Genomic DNA, 19,544 nt, shown 5'->3' with positions numbered 1-19,544 from the left:
ACTTGGTCATCAGTACCATAGGTAACAGGTATCTTGAAAGAAGCACTGGGCCTTGAGGCTGCTCTCACACTAGATTGCAGCGAATTTAGAAGCAAGACCTGTTGTCCCGTTCCAAGCTCTTACGAGCACTAGGCGATTCATGGCTTCGACCATGTACATAAAGATTAGGGTGGGAAGCATCCCATGTCCAAGTGCCCCTGTGTTTGATTAGGGTCTACTATGTGACTGCAAGGCTGGATGTCTGTGCTTTATGAAATCATTTGGAGCCATGAAAGAACCAATCAGCCTCTGCAGGTAAGAGGGGAAGTCTGGAGGCGGGATAATGCTGACACAGCAGCACGGTGCAGATCAATCAACGCAATCTAGCACCTGCGCCGAGAGCCAGTTCCTTTAATTAAAGGCCTTGTATTTCACTAATAACTTTACATGTACATAAGGCCTGCCTATTGATTTCAGTTATTTTTCATTTTTTCCTCATCTTTTAGATTTATGGTTTCTTGACATAATGCAAAATTAAAGGAAACAAAAAAAGCAGCTGATTAATGATTATGCAGGGTAGTTTGACCTGCTACCCTTTCATTGTTGATATGTTGCTGGCCTACACTGCACATACTGGTGCCCATTGATTTGAATATGCGTTGACGTCCTCAGTAAGCAACCTGATTGCATAACGCAAAATAGAACCAAAAATAGCGGTACATGTCGCTTTTGAGGAGAGCCACTATGTGCGTAAATGAAGCACCACAGGGAATTGTGACTTGTAAAATGTACGTTGTGTTAACGATAGATGACAGCACATCACTGCTTCTTTGAGAGAGACAGATTGACAACCAAGTGTGCTATTACCTTGTGTGATTGAGAAAAGAAGAGTATATCTAATAGAGACCGCATAAGATCTTAGCATGAGACCTATTAACGAAAGATGCTGTGTTGCGTCTAGATAGCTATGAATGGTCACGTTCCATAATACTAAGAAATACAGATTGAGCCTACAGTCACTACAAAGTAATTTGTTAATTGCTTATTGCTAGTATATGACGGCTGATCGGTGTTTAATTTGTATAAGAATGATTGGCAGTGCCCAAATCTCTGCTCAGAAGCCCATGGCTGGCTCTATTGCATGTTGACATGCCTAATATTAAGGCTGTATAGTATGTAATTCATCTCATGCCTCTCAAATCCACTGCCAACGCTTCCTGCCCCATTACCTCACTCCTGCAAGTTCCTGTTTTCTCCCTTTATGGCGGGGTTTCCATCTTTTATCTTACTCCTCCTTTCCCGTTTGTGTATGCTTCCCTCTCTTGCTCTCAGGAAATATCCTTCAAGAAAATATAAGTGCCAGTGTGCTCCAAAATTAAGTACTGCTGGTGACATAATTTATGAGCCTTAAGACAGTGCACAGAATGTTTGGATGAAACATGTCGTATCTGTACCAATGCACAACTCACTGCATTGAAGTACCATTGATTCATATGTGAGGAAGAGAATAAAGATAAAAGTCAAGTGCCATTCGACAGCAGGACTAGATGTTTTACTAATAAGATGTCCAACAGGTGACTGTTTAAATATGTGTACAATCTAAAGGTCTTTTCTTGTGGTTTGGGTTATGGACCAGGTGCACCAGGGTGTGCACTTGTTTTACACTCCACTAAATATGAAGAGATATCATAAGCTCAACACAATTGTGAGGGGTGCTGATATGAAGGCAGGAGTGTGCAACTAAGAGCACTGCTGTCTTTTCATTGTTTCCAGTAGGGTTAGCAATGAAGGGCCTCGAGTATAAAGACTTAATTTAGTAAATATGGTTGGACATTGGGTACCAACATTGACCAAACCCTTTTTTATTTTGTGAACCAAACTACGTACCAATAGGTCGGTTCCCAAAATATAGAATTGTAGCAGGCCACTATTCGACCTACCTCATCACCATCCATGAGAGGTCACAAATTGTGACCCACTACTATTGGCCACAATCATTGAGATGGTGGTCTGCTGGGGTTAGCAGACTACTATGGCTGTGATTGCTTTTAAATAAATCATTTATTAAAAGCAGCCTGTTTCCTAAAAGGGAAATGGGCTGCTTTAAAAAAAATGAAAGGTTACAGAAAGCTTCTTTACAAGTAGGTAGTGGTGCCATGGACCACTGCCTACTCCTAAAGACTGTGGAAGGGGTCCCCTACCTGAATGTTTTGAGACTGGATTTCAGTCATAAAACCTTCCTATATAACATAAGGAATCAGTATATGGAAGGAGCACCCTAAAAACCTTTGAAAAACGGAATCCCTATTGTTTCCTAAACTCCTTTAAAAAAACCTTTCCTGAATTGTTAATTGGGTTTAGTACATTTCAAAAACTGTTTTAGCTATCACAATCCCTCAGAATTACTGATCTAACTTGTAACACAACAATCCTAAATGTTAAGTGCTCTGATACCCTCTTGGGTCTAGTACACGCTATATAAAACTTTATAAATAAATAAAAAAATCTGAGAGTTTGCGACCCTTAAAACACTTAGTACATGAGACGCTTACTGCATTACTTTAGCTGAAACAGTCTGGTGACTTACAATGCTGCAGGTAACAGACATTACTGTCCAATGGCAGCCACTTTATCGCTAACAGAAGGGTGAAATGTTTAACTGGCCCAACTGCGTAGGCACATATGGTGCACACATTGCACACAGATTTTTGAAGCAGTGACTCGGCAGGACCCATCTGAGCACCAAACGACCAAGTCGTATACCTTTGCTGCTTGTATAAAAGAGTCATGAAATACTTAACAAGCTCTTTGCTCCTGTTATGTCAGAGCACCGAATGAGCAGGTTTTTAATCCAATATTGTTGATAGTCGATGCCTGCAAAAGCCACATAGAACTAACGTGTTCTGCTGACAGAAGAAGTATGGCCTCAGTGCTTAATTTGAGCCTGTGGTTTCTGGTGCCAGCACTGGCTCTAGTGACAATCCGCCACATGGTGGTGCTGTATTTATAATTTTGAGATGAGCACAACAATTGTGTTTATTAAGTTAATATACATTGAAAATGAATTGAGTCAGCTTCTCATGCCATTATTATAGCTTTGTGTGGGCTGAAATGGTCTGGATTGTCACACTTGCAGGAGCTCGATGGTTAGCAGTTATGCTGGTTCTGTCACCGACAGTGCTGGCAGGGGCAATGGGTGGTGCAGGCTGCAATGGCCCTCCGAGAAGGGCTCTGGCACTTCATTCTTTACAAATTGATGACTGGATGGCCTGCTTCTTCCTGGTGGTGAGCACTGAGCTGTAGATGTCCAGTCTGCACTGAGAGCACTGCACAATGAGCTCTTCAAAGTCAATGCCCGTTACAGTTTTTGAAGTTCACATCACAGTTTTCTAGAGCAAATTGATTTTTTTAATCCTTGTTCCGGTTCAGTAATTTTACTTTCTCAAAAAACACAAAGGCTATTAGCAGGCCGAGTCCCTTATTATTGTAGAGTTTCTGTTCTGTCCTCCATAAACACTGGAGTCCAGCACGGGGAACACTCTATCCAGCTACAGCTAAGACGCTGAGTCAAGACAGCTGTGCATTCATGTACATAGATCCATAGTGGAGAAGTGTGGCTCAATGATTAGATCGGCAGTCCCTGATGCAGAGGTCTAGCCCGGGACCAGGGTTCAATTCCCCACCTAGGCGTGTATTGGGCTCAAAATTCCACGGACCTGATAATTCTCGCCTCGGTGCCTATTCCAATCATGGGTCCCATGCTGCAACTCTGGCCAATAGCTTGCTTAATCTCCGCAACGCCCCCAGGATGGGTTCCACAGCGGTATTTGTACAAGCGCCTTGAGACCCTTGCGGGTGAGTAGTGCGCTATACAAGTATTAATTTACATAGATCTAGTATGAGGCCATATTACATTGTATATGCAATTGCAGGAAAAGAAACACTCACTTCCACCGTTTTGTGTGTTTTCTAGTTCGCACACATATCAGCTATCACTATCCATGTCAGGTAGGCTTGTGAGTCTTATGATCGGTTGCCTCAGTAAACATGCATTTTGTGGGCATTGAGGTGCTAACAGTCATGTTTTTTGTTAGCCTATGGATTACCTATGCCGTAATTCCTGTATCCAGTTTTCGCAGGAGTCACAGAGCATGGGGAGGAATACAGAGAGACCAAGGCAGGATTATTAGTTTTTTACTGTAGAGGATATACGGAGGTGATCCTGATAGAAAGAAAGCCATTGCCCTGCCCAGACCAATCTGCCAAGGAATTCAGTAACATTTGAGAACCATGGCTTTACATGTACTTTTGTTGCTCTGGGGTTCAATAGATATATGAATCATCCAGTGTGTTGAAATCGATAAGTTTTGAAAGGCAACACAGTAATGTAGAAAAATAGTTAAGGAGTTCCACACTTGCCACATTATTTATTTCCTATGAGATTTAGTTATGATCAGACTCTTTATCATCGCTTCAAGGTGCTTACAGGCAGTGCAAATGGAGAATTCTGGAAGAATGCCAGTAATCTTGATGACATATGAGCAATATTGCATTATTAGATGTCCCTGAGTCCCTAGGCTGAGATGAAGGCCTTATCTGAATTTGTCTTCAAGATTAAAGCAAAATGAGGAGAGACGAACAGATTTGGAGAGATCTCCCACTAAAGGTTTTGCATTTGGACTTGTGTATCACAAGTAGTTTAGGAAAGTCCAACAAGAATGTGACCCGGTGAAATGAGCATCGGATTATAATAATGAGGTCCCTGGGTGTGAAGTTTGATGTCGCCTGGAGTTGCTGAGATGTCCAACTGTCCTTTTTTGGTTTTTTACAAGAGCCAGTGCCAGAACTTCTTTGCAAGATAGACGTAGCCAGCATTTCGGGCCCAAATGGTGGGAGAGTTGTAAGTTTGGACGTTTTGGAATGCTTGCAGTTCTAACAGTAAGGCTTTATTGAGAACACTGAAGTAGTCTGGCGAGCACATCATCACAGCTTGGGCCACTATGGCTTTGGGAGGCATGGTCAGAGGTTGTAGAAGTGCATAAGCACTTTTCAACAGAGTTGACTTACTATAAGGTATAGGACCGACCGATTGTACTGACCCGTGGCAGAATCTTACCCTTGCATGTATTGGAGCAGAGCTAGGTCTGGTGCATCAATTCCAGGAATGCAATGGGCAATCTGTGACCTTCTGTAGAGTCTCACACCTCACAGAATTTGTAGTTGCATTTGCATTTTGTTGTCGGACATGTGAAATACTTTGTAATATAAGCATATTATTTGAGCTTTGAGTCACGCGGACAGTGAAGAGTATTGATAATAGGGATACTCCTTGAAGTACTTTAAAGGTAATAATAGCACACACTGACAGTCAGACAACAAGCTGTGATCAAATTGTTATTGACAAGAAGCAAAGCCACATATGTAGGTTATTCTAAAACTGTAACATAACGTGTATTTGTAAAGCGCACGTTCACCACTAAAGATATCTTGGCGCTGAATAACAGATGTTTGTTGTTACCCAACTCAATGGTACTCATTTTATCAACCTCTGATGGATGAAAGGCTGAGTGGACCCGCCGAGATTTGAACCTGTGACCATGAGGTCAAACACAGGCCACTGCAGTAGATGCATTAGTCCACTGAGCCACCAGACCACAGGGATACTCTTAATGTTTCCCTTTCAATTGGAGGATCCAACTAGTGTTGACCACTAAGCCCATCCCCCTAGAGGCTACCCTAATAACTGATGATATTGTAGTTCACATTTATGCTCTTTACAACTTTACATACAGATAGATAGATAGATAGATAGATAGATAGATAGATAGATAGATAGATAGATAGATAGATAGATAGATAGATAGATAGATCCGATGTTAGATGGGGAGTGCACTGAAAAAAAAATGTGATGCCAATATATGTTTGCATATGCCCATTCTATGTCCGTAATATTATTTATTCTCCACATATCTCTGATAGTGACAAAAACCGTGTGTGCGGAGCAGTGTGACGGCAGGTGCTACGGGTCCTACGTTAGCGACTGCTGCCATCGAGAGTGTGCCGGCGGCTGTACTGGACCCAAGGATACCGACTGCTTTGTAAGCCTGGCCATTTTCCTTTTTTTCTTTATCCCACAATTCTGTCACATCTCCTGATTTAATAACAAAACTCCTAGTTTCTGCCTTTTAAATCATTTTCTCTCAAACATTTTAAGAGTTTAGCTGCACACTTTTTGATTTCCTATTTTGTTTCCATTTCAGCTAATATGACCTATCAGCATGTATTTCCTATTGAAACATTTAGGGGTTTTACAAATATGGGTTTGAGCTATTTATATGCTAATGAACATGATTTTGATCTTAAAGCAGAGTATATTAACCATTCTTAGGTATAACGGCGGCTGTGAATCATTTTCACAGTCAATCTTTCGCATCCACTTTCATTTCTAACACTTTTATTTCCCGGCATATACTTATTTTGTTTTTGTAATTTGTCTTTGTGTTTAGAATGCTTGGGGACGGGTGAGGCGTTTTCTTTCCTTCGTCCTTTGCTTCTTTCATTTCTTCCTTTCTTTCTTTCTTTCTTTCTTTCTTCCTTTCTTTCTTTTGCTCTTTCTTTCTTTCTAACTTTCTTTTGCTCTTTTTCTATCTTTCTTTCACTCTTTTTTTCTTTCTTTTCTTTCTTTCCTTTCACGTTGTGCCTTCTTTCTTTTCTTTAAGTTCTTCTGTGTTCCTTTCAGAACAACCATTCTATTCCCACTTTTCTATTTTGTTTCAGTTCTTGCTCATTATCTTAATATTCCTCTCATTTCTTTTCATTTTCCTCATCGCCGGGCGTCTTTCTTTTCTATATGTGCTTTATTTATCTCTCTGCTTTGCCTCTTTTGTTGGTCACGTTTTCTGTGTTCCTTTTCTTCTACCCATCACTACTTTAATTGTTTTGAACAATTGGTTTATGAGTGAAGGAGGAATATATTCAAATATGTTTTACAAACTAAGAATGGAATAAATTACTTGATGCATTTTAATCTATGCAACTCCTTTAAGTATTGAAGAATGTGGTTATTCAAAGGGTATCTAAACTTTGAATAATTGTTCTTTTTTCCCTGCCAACATAATGATAGGGAGCCCTGAAAGAAAGTCTTTACATAGTTTTACCAAAGACATTTGATTCAAATTTGTTATATTGAGCCCAAGTTACAAAGATTACTTTACTTTCACAGAATCATCAAGACCTTGAACTTTTCTCAGAAATGTTCCAGTTACTAATTTTAGAAAGCAAGTACTCTCTTGGAATGCTTTACAAGCAGATATCATATACTGTGAATAAGGCAGACTCTGAACAGAGACCTCGGCTGTAGCCGGTGGCTTTAAAGTCTTTGCTTTTGCTATACATTTTGTAGGACAATGATCTTTCACCAAAGATACTTACTGGTGCAGCTTCTTTGGAATAGCTAGACTCATGGCATACAGGTGGCCATGGCAAAGAGGTGAAGTTAGCAAGTACAGATGCACTTTGGATCCAAATACAGTATCGCTTGTTACAGGAAGTTTTTTTATAACATATAATTTGTCTTTCTGTTTAGATTTCTTTGGGGGGGGGTCACGTTTTCTTCCTTCCTTCTTCCTTGGTTTCTTTTATTCCTTCTTTGTTTCTTTATTTATCCACATGTAGAGTTGTGCAGTGTTGCAAAGTAGTTCCTTCACAAATCTTGTTTTTTTTTCTCAAAATCTTCAAGCTTTGTAAACTTCTCTAAGGTAGCACAGTTTGACATGCAAAACAAACCAGAATTTTCAGCAAAAAAAAAACGTGCTAGGGGGAGAATTATTTCACAATAAAAAGAGTTTTCATGAGAAAACTCTGTAGGGCTTAACTCAGTGTAACCTTTGTTAGCTTTTTCTCATCAGCCGATTTGGTTGTATATCCAAATTTTCTGTCTATATTTCCTACCTTTAGAGACTCAAGCAGAGGGGCAGCAGCACACAGCTGATGTCCACGAAGCACTAACATGCCCTCAGAGATCTTGGCCAGATGTTTATTATATTTGTAATCCATGGAATTATTGCAATATCCCAAGCAGGTTGGCACTTTTGCCAATTAGGTGGTCTCATTAACCTTGTGATGGTACCATGGACAATCCGCCAGCTTCATCTTCCCAGGCTTGCTCCGAGTCTTGGAGGGTGACGTGTGCTATGCTAAATCCCAGGCCGACACCTGAACTTCATTAAGCAGGCAGAAGTGTGTGTGCTCTGCTCCCAGCATGCCAAGGAGGCTGCCGGAAGTACAGATGTTGAGCATATGCCCAGACACCTATTTAATCAGACTGCCCGGGCTGAAAGGTTCGTGATTACCCTCAGACATTACAGAGCGAAGAGGGAAAGGGGTTGATTGTGTTGTTTTCTGATGGGCATCCAGCCACGGTTTAGTCATGCACATTGCCGTATTCCATATGGTGTCATTGATGCTACATAGCTCTAGAGTCGACCTGTGTCTTGGGATCAAACATAGGGGGGTGATGATTAAAGGGTCCTGTTGTAATTAGAGAGCAAGGTGTTCACACAGTGTGGAGTCTCTCAGTTAAAGAGGTATGGACATTATTTCTTGTCAAGCCCTTAGTTTACAGCAACAGCAGGTAGGTCCAGTCAGGGCTACATCCCCACACCAACTGAGCGTCCACCACACACCAGCATTCTATGACACCATTCACTCTCAGCATTCCAAAGACATTGGCCCTGGATGACATGTACACTCTCCCTCCAAAAATGTTTAACACGTTGCCACTTTACCATGCTGTAAAGGGATAGCGAGGGTGCGTTGTGAGATCATTTTCAGAGGGGACACTCTTGATAGGATAGTATAGGTGCAAGTGGTTTTTGAAGCTGATTTCGCTACATACTCCAAAGCCTTTCTTAAATTTATGCAAAGAGCTCAGGATGGCTGTTGGCATTCATTTAGTTCATACGGCTAGGGGCGTCCTTTTTGGCACTGGCCAATGTGGTTCATTGACCCACTAAAAATAACTTTGCTATTTTCTGAGAAGGTACCATGTCAGTCATTAAGCACCTTACCTAAGTAAAATCCCACTATAAATGAAGGAGCAATTTGCACTAGTCAGTAACAACATATTGTGATCAATATAGACCCCAGTACAAGTAAAATTCTGAGTTGCAAGTAGGTTTATTCTTGAGAAGTATCCTAGGTAAGAAAAGTGTGGCTCTCCCCTTGGCCAGTCCAACAGCAACTGCCAGGGAAGAGAACATCTGGACATAGCTGGAATGTGGAACATAGCAGAACAAGAATCTAAACTCTATAGTGAAAACAGAAGATTACAACACATCCTCTTCTCTTATATAATAAAAACAAAAGGGTGGAAAGAATTACAAAAGAGGTGAGGAAAGAAAGAAAAAACAAGTTCTGTAGTACATTCAGTACAAAATACATTCTATTTACAAACCTAGTCTTTCAAGTAACTTGGTGGATGACAACTCCTAAGCAAACGTCCCCGATGAGAACAAGATGAGTCAGGGACAGAAGGAGGAGGAGCAAGAGCATCACCCCCTCCTTGTACATTAACACAAGAAGAAGTAACCGCTTGGGAATTCTGAAGAAAATCATCATCAGACATAGATAAAAAGGTGTTGTTTACAGGAGAGTTATAGGACAAAGGATTAAAGCTACTAACACCATTTTTCTTTTGATACAAGGCAACTCTCCTATAATTCCACTTTTCACCATTATCGAGAATTACCCCATACGGCAAGGTGACTTTAACCCTGAAGGGTCCAAGGAATTTAGTAGAAGAAGTGGGTCTACCAGAGCGTATTTTAACCAAATCTCCAGAGCAAATTCTCCTATTACAGTCGAATTTATTAACAATGCGATCCTGAGATGCAACTTGAACTGAATTGGCGGAGACATCTTTACCGGAAATAATGTCCCTCATCCAAGTTGGAACAAGCTTAGTGTTGGGTAGTCTCCCACACATCATTTCAAAGGGAGTTTTGCCTGTGTCACTATGAACACTGGAGCGATTTGCCCACAACATTTCTGAAACAACTGAATCTACATCTTGTCTATTAGCAGTTGCCATCTGTATGGCACCCTTAATCACGCGGTTGACCCTTTCAACCATACCATTTCCCTGTGGGTTGTATAGGGAGGTACGGCTATGTTTAATTCCACAACTAGAAAGGAATCTCTGCATTTCATCTGATGTCAATTGTGTACCATTGTCCGTTAAAAGAACGGACGGTATTCCTTCTTCCCTCCATATACATTTCAGAGCCCGAATGGTGGTGGATGTAGTAATGTCTTTGGTAGATTTAACAATTACCCATCTTGTATGTACATCAACTACAACAATGCCAAAACGCAAATTTTCTCTTAAACCATTCATTGGTCCTATGAAATCCAAGCATATGGTATGCCACGGTTGACCTGGATCAGTAATGTGACCAGACGAAGCTTGAACACCAACTTTTAAACGCTTATCGCTCTCCTTACAGACTTCACATTTAGTATCCAAGCATTCACCTCTGCATCCATGCCAGGCCACCTCCAATTCATTCTTAGTCTCTGCTTAGTTCTTGTTTGACCTAGATGTCCTTCGTGAGCTAACATAATTAAACCACTTCTTAAGGAAATTGGTGGGACAAACAGATCACCACGCATGATCACTGTATCGTCAAACAAAGAAAGTTCATCTAGAATCTTAACGAACGGTCTGTTGGTAATAGACACTGTGCTTTCTCTCTTGCACCCTGTGAGTATCATTTTCTTTAACTCAGTCATGGAACCATCTGCTGACATAGCATCAATCCACTCACTCTTAGTCAAAGCTCGTGGCTCACATATGCTCAACACGTCCTGTACACACGCAACAGCACCTTCATTCTGCTTCTTCAGAACAGCTACCTCATCAACTGTCTTCCAGTCCAAAGACAGTCGCGATAAGCAATCTGCTTGAGTGTTTTTCCACCCCTGAATGTACTCAACATTGTAACAATATTCTTGTAAGCGAGAAGCTAACCTAGCTAACCTTGCAGAACACTTAGCATCCCCACCAGGTAACAAAACTTTAAGCAAGGGTTTATGATCAGACTTCAAGGTAAACTTTGACCCCCACAGATAGGTCCTGAAATATTCACAGGCCCAAGCAGCAGCCAAGGTCTCACGTTCTATCACGGAGTAATTTTTCTCCGACGTTGTTAAGCTCCTCGAAGCAAATGCTACCGTTTTTTCCTGACCGCTATGAATCTGTGCCAAGACAGCACCTAAACCTGTTGCGCTGGCATCTACAGTAAGGACAATGTGACGTTTTGTATCGAAAGGTGTGAGAATCCCTACTTCACAGATGTCCTTTTTGATGTTATCGAAAGAAACTTGCTGTGAAGTACCCCAAGAGAAACTAACACCCTTCTTCATTAAATCTCTCAAAGGAGTCGTCTTTGAGGAAAAATCCTTAACAAATTTGGAATAATATTCCACTAATCCTAAAAAGGATCTAAGTCTGTCCTTATCTGATGGAACAGGAGCTAACCTAATGGCATCAACAAGATTCCTTTTGGGTTTTACACCTACATCAGAAATCTCATACCCTAAATAATCTACCTTGTCCACAAAAAAATTGCACTTATCTTGTCTAAGTGTCAAGCCTGACTCTCTAATTCTTGACAAAGCCTCACGAAGGGTGAAATTGTGTTGGGCAATTGTGTTGCCGAATACAAGAATATCATCTTGGAAAAAAACGATATTTCTTACATCCTTAAACAACACACTCATCATTCTTTGAAAGATACTAGCCGCAGAACAGAGACCAAACGGCATTCTGTTACATTGGTACACACCTTCAGTGGTGATAAAGGCGGTAAGGGGTTTAGAGTCTGCATGCAATTTTATCTGGTGGTAGGCGTTCTTCAAATCTAACTTGGAGAAAAATTTTCCCCCACTCAACGCTAAAATAAGCTCGTTTATATTAGGGAGTGGAAAAGTATCTACAACCACACTCTGATTGAGGGACCTGAGGTCTATGCAAAATCTAAATTTTCCATCCGATTTCTCCGTGATCACTACTGGAGAAACCCACGATGAGCTCTCAACAGGCTCAATCACTCCAGAAGCAAGCATTTCCTTGAGCATTTCTTTAACAGCTTCTCTTGCTACCAAAGGTGTCCTTCTAACTCTATGTTGTATAGGAACAGAATTGGGTTTTAAAATTATTTTGTGTACATACCCCTTGAAACACCCCAACTCATCTTTAAATACGTCTTTGTTCTCTTCTAAGATTTTTTCTAGGGGCAAATCATCTACAACCATGACCTGTGTCGGTGCTCTCGGATTGACAATAATGGAGAGATCAAACTGGTGCACCCAACCTAAAATAGGTGGACCATTACTGGCTACATAGACCTTTCCTACAACCGATCTGTCTTTGAACTCAATCACAGATTTCATATAACCAATTATGTTTATCGTTTCTCCTTGATACCCCCCGGGGTTTATGTCCTTAGGTAGCAGAGTACAATTTGGCCACAGCTTATCAAAAGTATGTTTAGGAATAATAGTGTACAGTGAACCACAATCAACCATTAGATCTACAAGAACATTGTCAATTTCAAAACTTGCTCTGGGTCTATTCTTCCTACGAGTTTGATTCTCTGGATCATCACTTGGATCATCGACAAGTAGGATCCGATCAACCTGTGGAGAAAAATCATTAGTAGCACTGGAAGAATAAGCATTAAAGGTCATTTGATCATTGTTCTCATCAATGACTGCCACACGCTGTTTAAAAGATTTCCTACACATGTTAGAAAAATGACCTTTGCGTCCACATTTTAAACAGTTACGCTCTAAAGCAGGACATTTTCGGAAGTCAGCATTATGGGATGAGTTCCCACACCTAAAGCAAGATCTAACTTGTTGTCTCCCTCTTTGGAAAAATCTTCCTGATCTCGAAACAGCTGCAACATCATTATCTGTACTGGAAACAGATGAGACAATTCCACTGCCACTTTCCTTCTTGTTTAACTCCCGCATGCAAAATTGAGAGTGTTCTAAAACTTTGGCTATGTCTATAGCGTCTTTCAATGAAGGGTTCTTCGCGGCCCAAAGCCGTTCCTGCGTTTTTTTACATCTACATTGCACTATGAGTTGATCTCTCACTAACTCATCAGTCATTTCTCCAAATTTGCATTTGAGAGACAACTCTCTGAGTTTGGATACAAATTCATCAATGGATTTGTTCTCTTCTTGTCTGTGAGTATACAACTGGTAACGATTCATAACTATGTTAACTTCCTTTGCAAATCTGACTTCTAGACGTTTCTTTGCTTCAAGATAAACATCATCAATGGGATTGCCAGTTGGTAAGATAGCTATAGGCAAATATTTAAAAATGCGTTGACCTTCCTTGCCTATGTTATTCAAAAGAAGGGCTTTCTTCTTTGCAGCACTAAATTTTGACCCATCTAAGGCATCTATGTAGTTCTCAAACATCGGTAACCAATCTTCCCATTCTATAGATAGAGGTCCAGGTGAAGCTAGAAAGATTGGAGGAGTTATTATTGAACTCTGGCTTTCCATAACGTACTGAACAGGCACAATAGTAGGATTGGTAACTGTGGGACTTTCTGTGTCCATAATAAGCAAAATGTAAATAAATGATGTTACTTTACTGAGGTAACATGTAAACTGACAATCCAAATTTTAATGTCTAAAATAGATCGTTTTAAAAAAAAAATAAAAAAAAAAATACTGGTTTACCCACACAAGAATCCTTCGTTTAGTACCTGTTTATGTTTCAAAGTTGCAATTCTCCGTTTTCTGCTCATTATTGAAAGTGCTCCGCTCGTTATTGAAAGTGCTCCATAAATGATAAACAACTCGGAGTTTGAGTTCGACTCCGATGAATCAAAATGGCCGCCACGTCATTTGACGTTTGTTTCAAGACTAATTTGGGCTTGTTTTTCCAGCGCGGTGTGCGTGAGTTGTTTTTACAGTCGATTGGGCACACTGAAACCGCACAGGCTGAGCGCGAATCAACACAGCTTCATTCAAAACACGCTCGAGCAGTGTGAGTGCGGATCAACACAGCGTCATTCAAATACGCTCAAGCAGTATAACGGTACGAGTCCAGATTAAGTAGCAATTTGATTCTTTAAGTAGAAAATGTACTCAGATCCATAGTACAGGTACAGAAAAATATGAGCACGAACACGAACTTGAGGAGGTGTGCGTTTTCCAAAATTAACGCGTAGGTTTCGCACTCTTACCCAGGATGAGTTGGAAACTGGTCAAATCGTCGCCAAAATATTGTGATCAATATAGACGCCAGTACAAGTAAAATTCTGAGTTGCAAGTAGGTTTATTCTTGAGAAGTATCCTAGGTAAGAAAAGTGTGGCTCTCCCCTTGGCCAGTCCAACAGCAACTGCCAGGGAAGAGAACATCTGGACATAGCTGGAATGTGGAACATAGCAGAACAAGAATCTAAACTCTATAGTGAAAACAGAAGATTACAACACAACACTGTGTCTTTTCTTATGGCACCTGAAGCCAAAAATAAAAGACAAGTCGGTGATAAGCTACCGCTGGTCCGGCAGCCACCTCATCTTAAATTGACCACCGACTGTACACCAAGACGCAACAAATGTAGCAGGACCGGTCTGATCTGATCAACATTTCTGAATATGGAATTAAGACACATGAGAAAAATTGTGAGAAATCAGGGTGTCATGGTGGAATGCTTTGGACCCAGTCCTTCGAGCCCTATCCAACATACCATGCTCTGAAACGTACAGGAGCTTTTCAAAGAGGCCTACAATGCACGAAAAGACTACATTGAGGACCACCACCTCCTTCATCGAGACAGATCCCTTCTTCTTGATCTAGCTCACTTTATGTTAGCTCAGTCCTCAGCCCTATGTCGACCTTTGTGATAATCTCAGACTGCGCTCTGCAAAGACCTTAGGTCTGATGATGCTCTAAAGCGCCAGGATACCCTCTGGGTGACAGTCTGCGCTCTACAAGTATGCGTTACATACATATGTTGTTGCACCCTTTCTGCGAGTGCTCTGAAAAGGACTTGCCGACATGCTGACGCTTTATAACTAAAATTAACATATAAACACAGGGAATTATGGAGTAGCCTGTCCACTTACCCGCCTCGGCCCAAGGTAGCAACGCAGGCAACACTTCATCAGAGATGACAAGAACAACTCCTTATTGTTCCATCTCTTTTCACCCCTTCAGTGGTTAATTTGTAAAAAAAAAAAAAAAGTAAGTGCTGGGGATCTCGTCAGGAGGCAGCTTGCGTCCAGCCCATCAAAAACAGAACTACTGCTAACCATTGAAGTCGGGAGAGGATGTAGCGTAATAGCCAGAGCTGCTGACTTCGGAGGTGGGCAACCAGGTTTGAATCTCGGCTTCAGCTCTACATCCTGTGATTCTGGGCAAATCATGGAATCTTCCTGTACCTACCATAAATGAATATGTCCTTAATTGGTGCTCATGAAAAGCGCTTGTATTAATGATTAAGTGCCAACGCTAACCACCGGGTCAAATTAAGCACTGCTCCCCTCGTTCTTCTTTATTCCTGCTCCTAATGTGTTAACTCTTTAGCATGTATTCTCCGTGGTTTCTCTTCCTCTCATTAGTCCTGTGTTTAATTGTTTCTGCTCTCTCACTGATCTCCCACACTCACAGCCCCCTCCACCCTCCCTCACTCTTATCTGGCTATTTTGTTCCATATCATTATTTATAGCCCGCACATTTAGATAAGGAAGTTTCATATCTGCCCTCCTCCTCGGAGACAAAAAACCTATTAGGATACACGCACATGATAGCGCGCGCGGTGAAAGGGGGGATTAAGGAGCTGATTGGAGATAAGCGCGTCGCAGCGGATCCCATTGTGTTCATATCATATTCATGGCGCAGCGCTCGCGAGATGCAGCGCCTGCAGCAAAGCCGGGGGCTGCCCGTGCCCGGCGGGCGGTGGACCGGTGGGCTGACCATGGCAGTGGGATTCTGCACTAAACACCCTTTAGAAGCAGAAATCCTCCTTTGGAACTTTCTTGGAGCTGGTTGGCTTTTCACATTTCTAAACCGAAACCTTTTTTATAACTTCTCTCTGCTTCTCAGCGACAGGTGGGTTTTCTGAAAGTTTGGAAGTTGAGTCGCTTCAATGTTTGTTAAAGATCTTAGGATGTTCCACTGTCAGGAATATTTTAGAATTCTTCAAATCGGGGGCTCGAGAGGCAGAAAGAGACCATAAAGGGTCGCACGGGAGTTTTTTCACCCTCCCTGCCCAGGTGGGCAATCTCGAAGGGGACCATATTGGATGTTCGAAGCTGAAGAAGGGGAAACTGGAAAAGATACAGTATGACTAGAACATAGACGTGGATGTCATCATCTAGAGTAGAGCTGGAGACCTTGAAATGTATGGGTTTGAGACTACAGGATCGTTGTATTTCCTTACACATCAGTGTTGTAAAGTGGCCCATTTTTTGCTGGCAAACCCAGAGCGTTTCATTTTCTTTTGTGGCTCACCTGCTGGTAATTCTGAACTCTAAAACTAGGACCCTTTTAGCCAGTGTATGTACTAAGAACCCAAGAACAAAGCCAAAATCGGCTAAAAACCTAATTTGACATATATAATTTTACTTAAAGGCCATTGGATGTCGTTTGAAAACGACACCTATGACATGTAAAATGTAATGTCATGTGGAATGAAGCACTATATTGCGCCATCCACTTTATGACCTTGAAAACATGACAAGGTTCTGCGAGGCCTCGTGTCATGCAGCCTGCATACTCATATGTTAGAATGTCAAAATGAACTCTTTTACAAGCCTAAAAACTGCTTGGAAGCCCTTTATAAGTCACTCCTAAAATTACCTTATTGCCCATAAGGTAGAATGCATAGTGCCTTGAAGTATTATGTGCCTAATTAATATTAGCATGTGCCTACAGTGAATAAATCATCAAAAGCTATTTTCACTCGATTGGGGTTAGCTGTTCCCATAGGCAATACTGGCCAAGCAAAAGTTCAATAACTTTCCCTGACTGTTTTTAAACACAAAATTAATTAGTAAAGTTAGATGTTTTCTACCAAGTTAGTAAATATAACTTTCAGAAAAATTATATTAACTTGTCTGAGCCACTAGAGAATAATTTGCCTTCGAAAATGTAAAATGTTACATTTAACTAACATCTAGCAGGTGATGGATGACCTTATCCTTGGAGGTAGTCCACTCCACATCAAATAATAAACCACTTGCCTACAACCAGCAGGATGCATATCCCTGGAATTTACGTTTTTAAGAATAAACGCAGATTCATTTTGAGAGCTGGTTGACTCTCAAGGCACAGGGTTGTGTTGCTTCCTGCTAGATATACCTCTATGAGAGGAATTGCATTTGGTGCTACGAGAATCTGTAGGTGAGGTGGAGACGAAATATGAGGTATCATGCCCAAGCCATGTAAGTGCAAGAGACATGTTTTGTTCGGTGACTTCATGTGTAGAGCTAGAGCAGAGCAGTCAGTGGAGAGGAGAACAGGATCTGGAAAGGAATGTACCAGTATCATCTGCAACTTACTAGACAGTTATGTGAAGGAACGTTCAGTGGAAAACAACGAATAGGAAACATAAACTAAAATCATTAACTAGTTCTCCAAGTAATCATTGCAGCTCAAAAATAGAACATAATTCAATCATAATTTACCTCTGGCCTTGCGGCGTACTCCCAATCTGCTCCTGTTTAGGAAGAGCCTAAAGACCTGGCTTTTTAACCTTTAGGACGTCTTTCCTTTACTTATCTGTCTCTGTTTTATGGTGTTATGTTTTTTTCACACTGAGCTGCCTATATAAAGCGCCGGGACACTCTCACTGAGTAGCCGTGCGCTATACAAATACAATTATAACATAACATAACATAACATCAATATGTTGATAACAAAAGGGACAGAAGAAACTTTTGCTCAAATCTCAAACCCCAGACCGCCATTGTTTAGCGTCCTCAGAAATGCAACAATTAAAGGGCACTGGCAGCAGGGTGGCAGGTGAGCGGTGCAGTGGTATAACTAAAGAAGGTAATGGGAAGAGGTTTAATGGAAGGTGACTCTAAGGAAGTAAATAAAGCACTCACCGCCCCCCAAAAAATTTAATATGAGGAATGGAAGAAAAGTAATTAAGGTTTGCAACATTATAATTTATATTCTATCTTATTCACATGCAACCCAACCAGACACCAAGACCATCACTGCTAGTTGCCTAGAGATATCCATAGGGGAACACCTCTCCGGGTAACTACATGCACATTTTCCGATGTCTCCATGGTCAGAGTGATCAGGTCCTCAAACTAAGGACCTTATAATTCTGGGCCCGGTAACACTGGACCTGGACACTATGCGGAACTGCAGATAGCTGCTGTGCCTTGCCCCGTCTGCCCTTCTACTTCAAGAAGAAAAATCTCCCCCAGCTAAAGTGAAAGAATATGTGAACTTTCGCTGCCACCCTGCTCCCGCAGCACCCTGCACAGACAAGGTGGAAAAACATGTAAAGCTGTACCTGGTATTGCGGGTCTGCATGTTATTACTAGTTCCTGGAGAAAAATCTTGTAATCCCTGTGGAGATGAGAGGGAACTCAATGTGATGCTCCGAGCCCTTTGTGCCGCAAACAAGGCAAAGGAAAGGTTAAGGCATAACATACTACAATGGTGACAACAGTCCCAGAAGGTGAAGAAGGAGGAAAAGCAACCATTTTGCTGCAGATCTCCTACAGTAAGGGGCACATGCTTTTTTTGGAAGACAGGCCAAAAAAGTAAGAGTCCGATTCAAGAAAATGGATGATGGGAGGCTGAGAAAGTGCAGGAGACACTTTAACCACAGACAAGTGAATTGGGGCTGGGAACAACTGACCTGCAAGGTCGTGCTCTTTGTTTGGTAACAGATCTGTTAAAGTCTCGAGCATAATTTCATAAGCATTGCATTGAATACAGTAAACAGAAAAATAAGGAACGCCTAGGCAGTCCTATTGAAAAGAAAATAATGACAATGGCCTAATAATTAAGAAGATATGAAAAGCCTAGCACCTTGATACATTTAAAACACCTTGACTTTCATAATGCAATTGTGAGGTAGCTTCTGCCTGTCTATTACAGAAGATGATGATGATGATGAAGATAACTTGTATTGATCGCAGCTACTCTGAGGAGTGTCCCGGGGCCCAGCACAGGTCAGACGTGATAGAAGGTCCTGACGTTTTAATCCTGCACAAAATTTAAAAAATGTCATCTTTCTTACAAACACTAACATCGTTTATTGCTCGGAGCTCGAGAGGGAGCGTATTCCAAGCTAATGGTCACTTTAGCTTGGAATAAGCGGTAGGCCACTTACCTAGATAGGTAAGTGACCTACCTCTCACTCTAACACGACGAATTCTGGGAGTCATAGCTAGCAATTTATTGGTAGACCTCAAGTTACTTGACGGGGCAAAGAAACTGAACCTTGCTCCAAGGTAGACTGCACCGGTCTGGTAAGGTGCCCCGTGAACTAGCACTAGTTCCT

General features: G+C 41.4%; 1 protein-coding gene across 1 annotated transcript in view; it reads left to right on the top strand.

The window, feature by feature from the left end:
• The window catches only part of ERBB4 (erb-b2 receptor tyrosine kinase 4), a 2,375,242-nt gene that overhangs the window by 1,684,491 nt on the left and 671,207 nt on the right, over positions 1-19,544 (top strand). Inside the window, exon 6 of the mRNA XM_086955561.1 lies at positions 5,959-6,077. Within this exon, the coding sequence (XP_086811687.1) occupies positions 5,959-6,077 (119 nt within the window). The remainder of the gene's footprint in view (positions 1-5,958; positions 6,078-19,544) is intronic.

The sequence above is a fragment of the Lissotriton vulgaris genome, chromosome 2_1 (assembly GCF_964263255.1).
Source record: "Lissotriton vulgaris chromosome 2_1, aLisVul1.2, whole genome shotgun sequence".
Lineage (NCBI taxonomy): Eukaryota > Metazoa > Chordata > Amphibia > Caudata > Salamandridae > Lissotriton > Lissotriton vulgaris.
The sequence above is the reverse complement of the archived record's forward strand: the minus strand, read 5'-3'. Positions and strand labels throughout refer to the sequence as shown.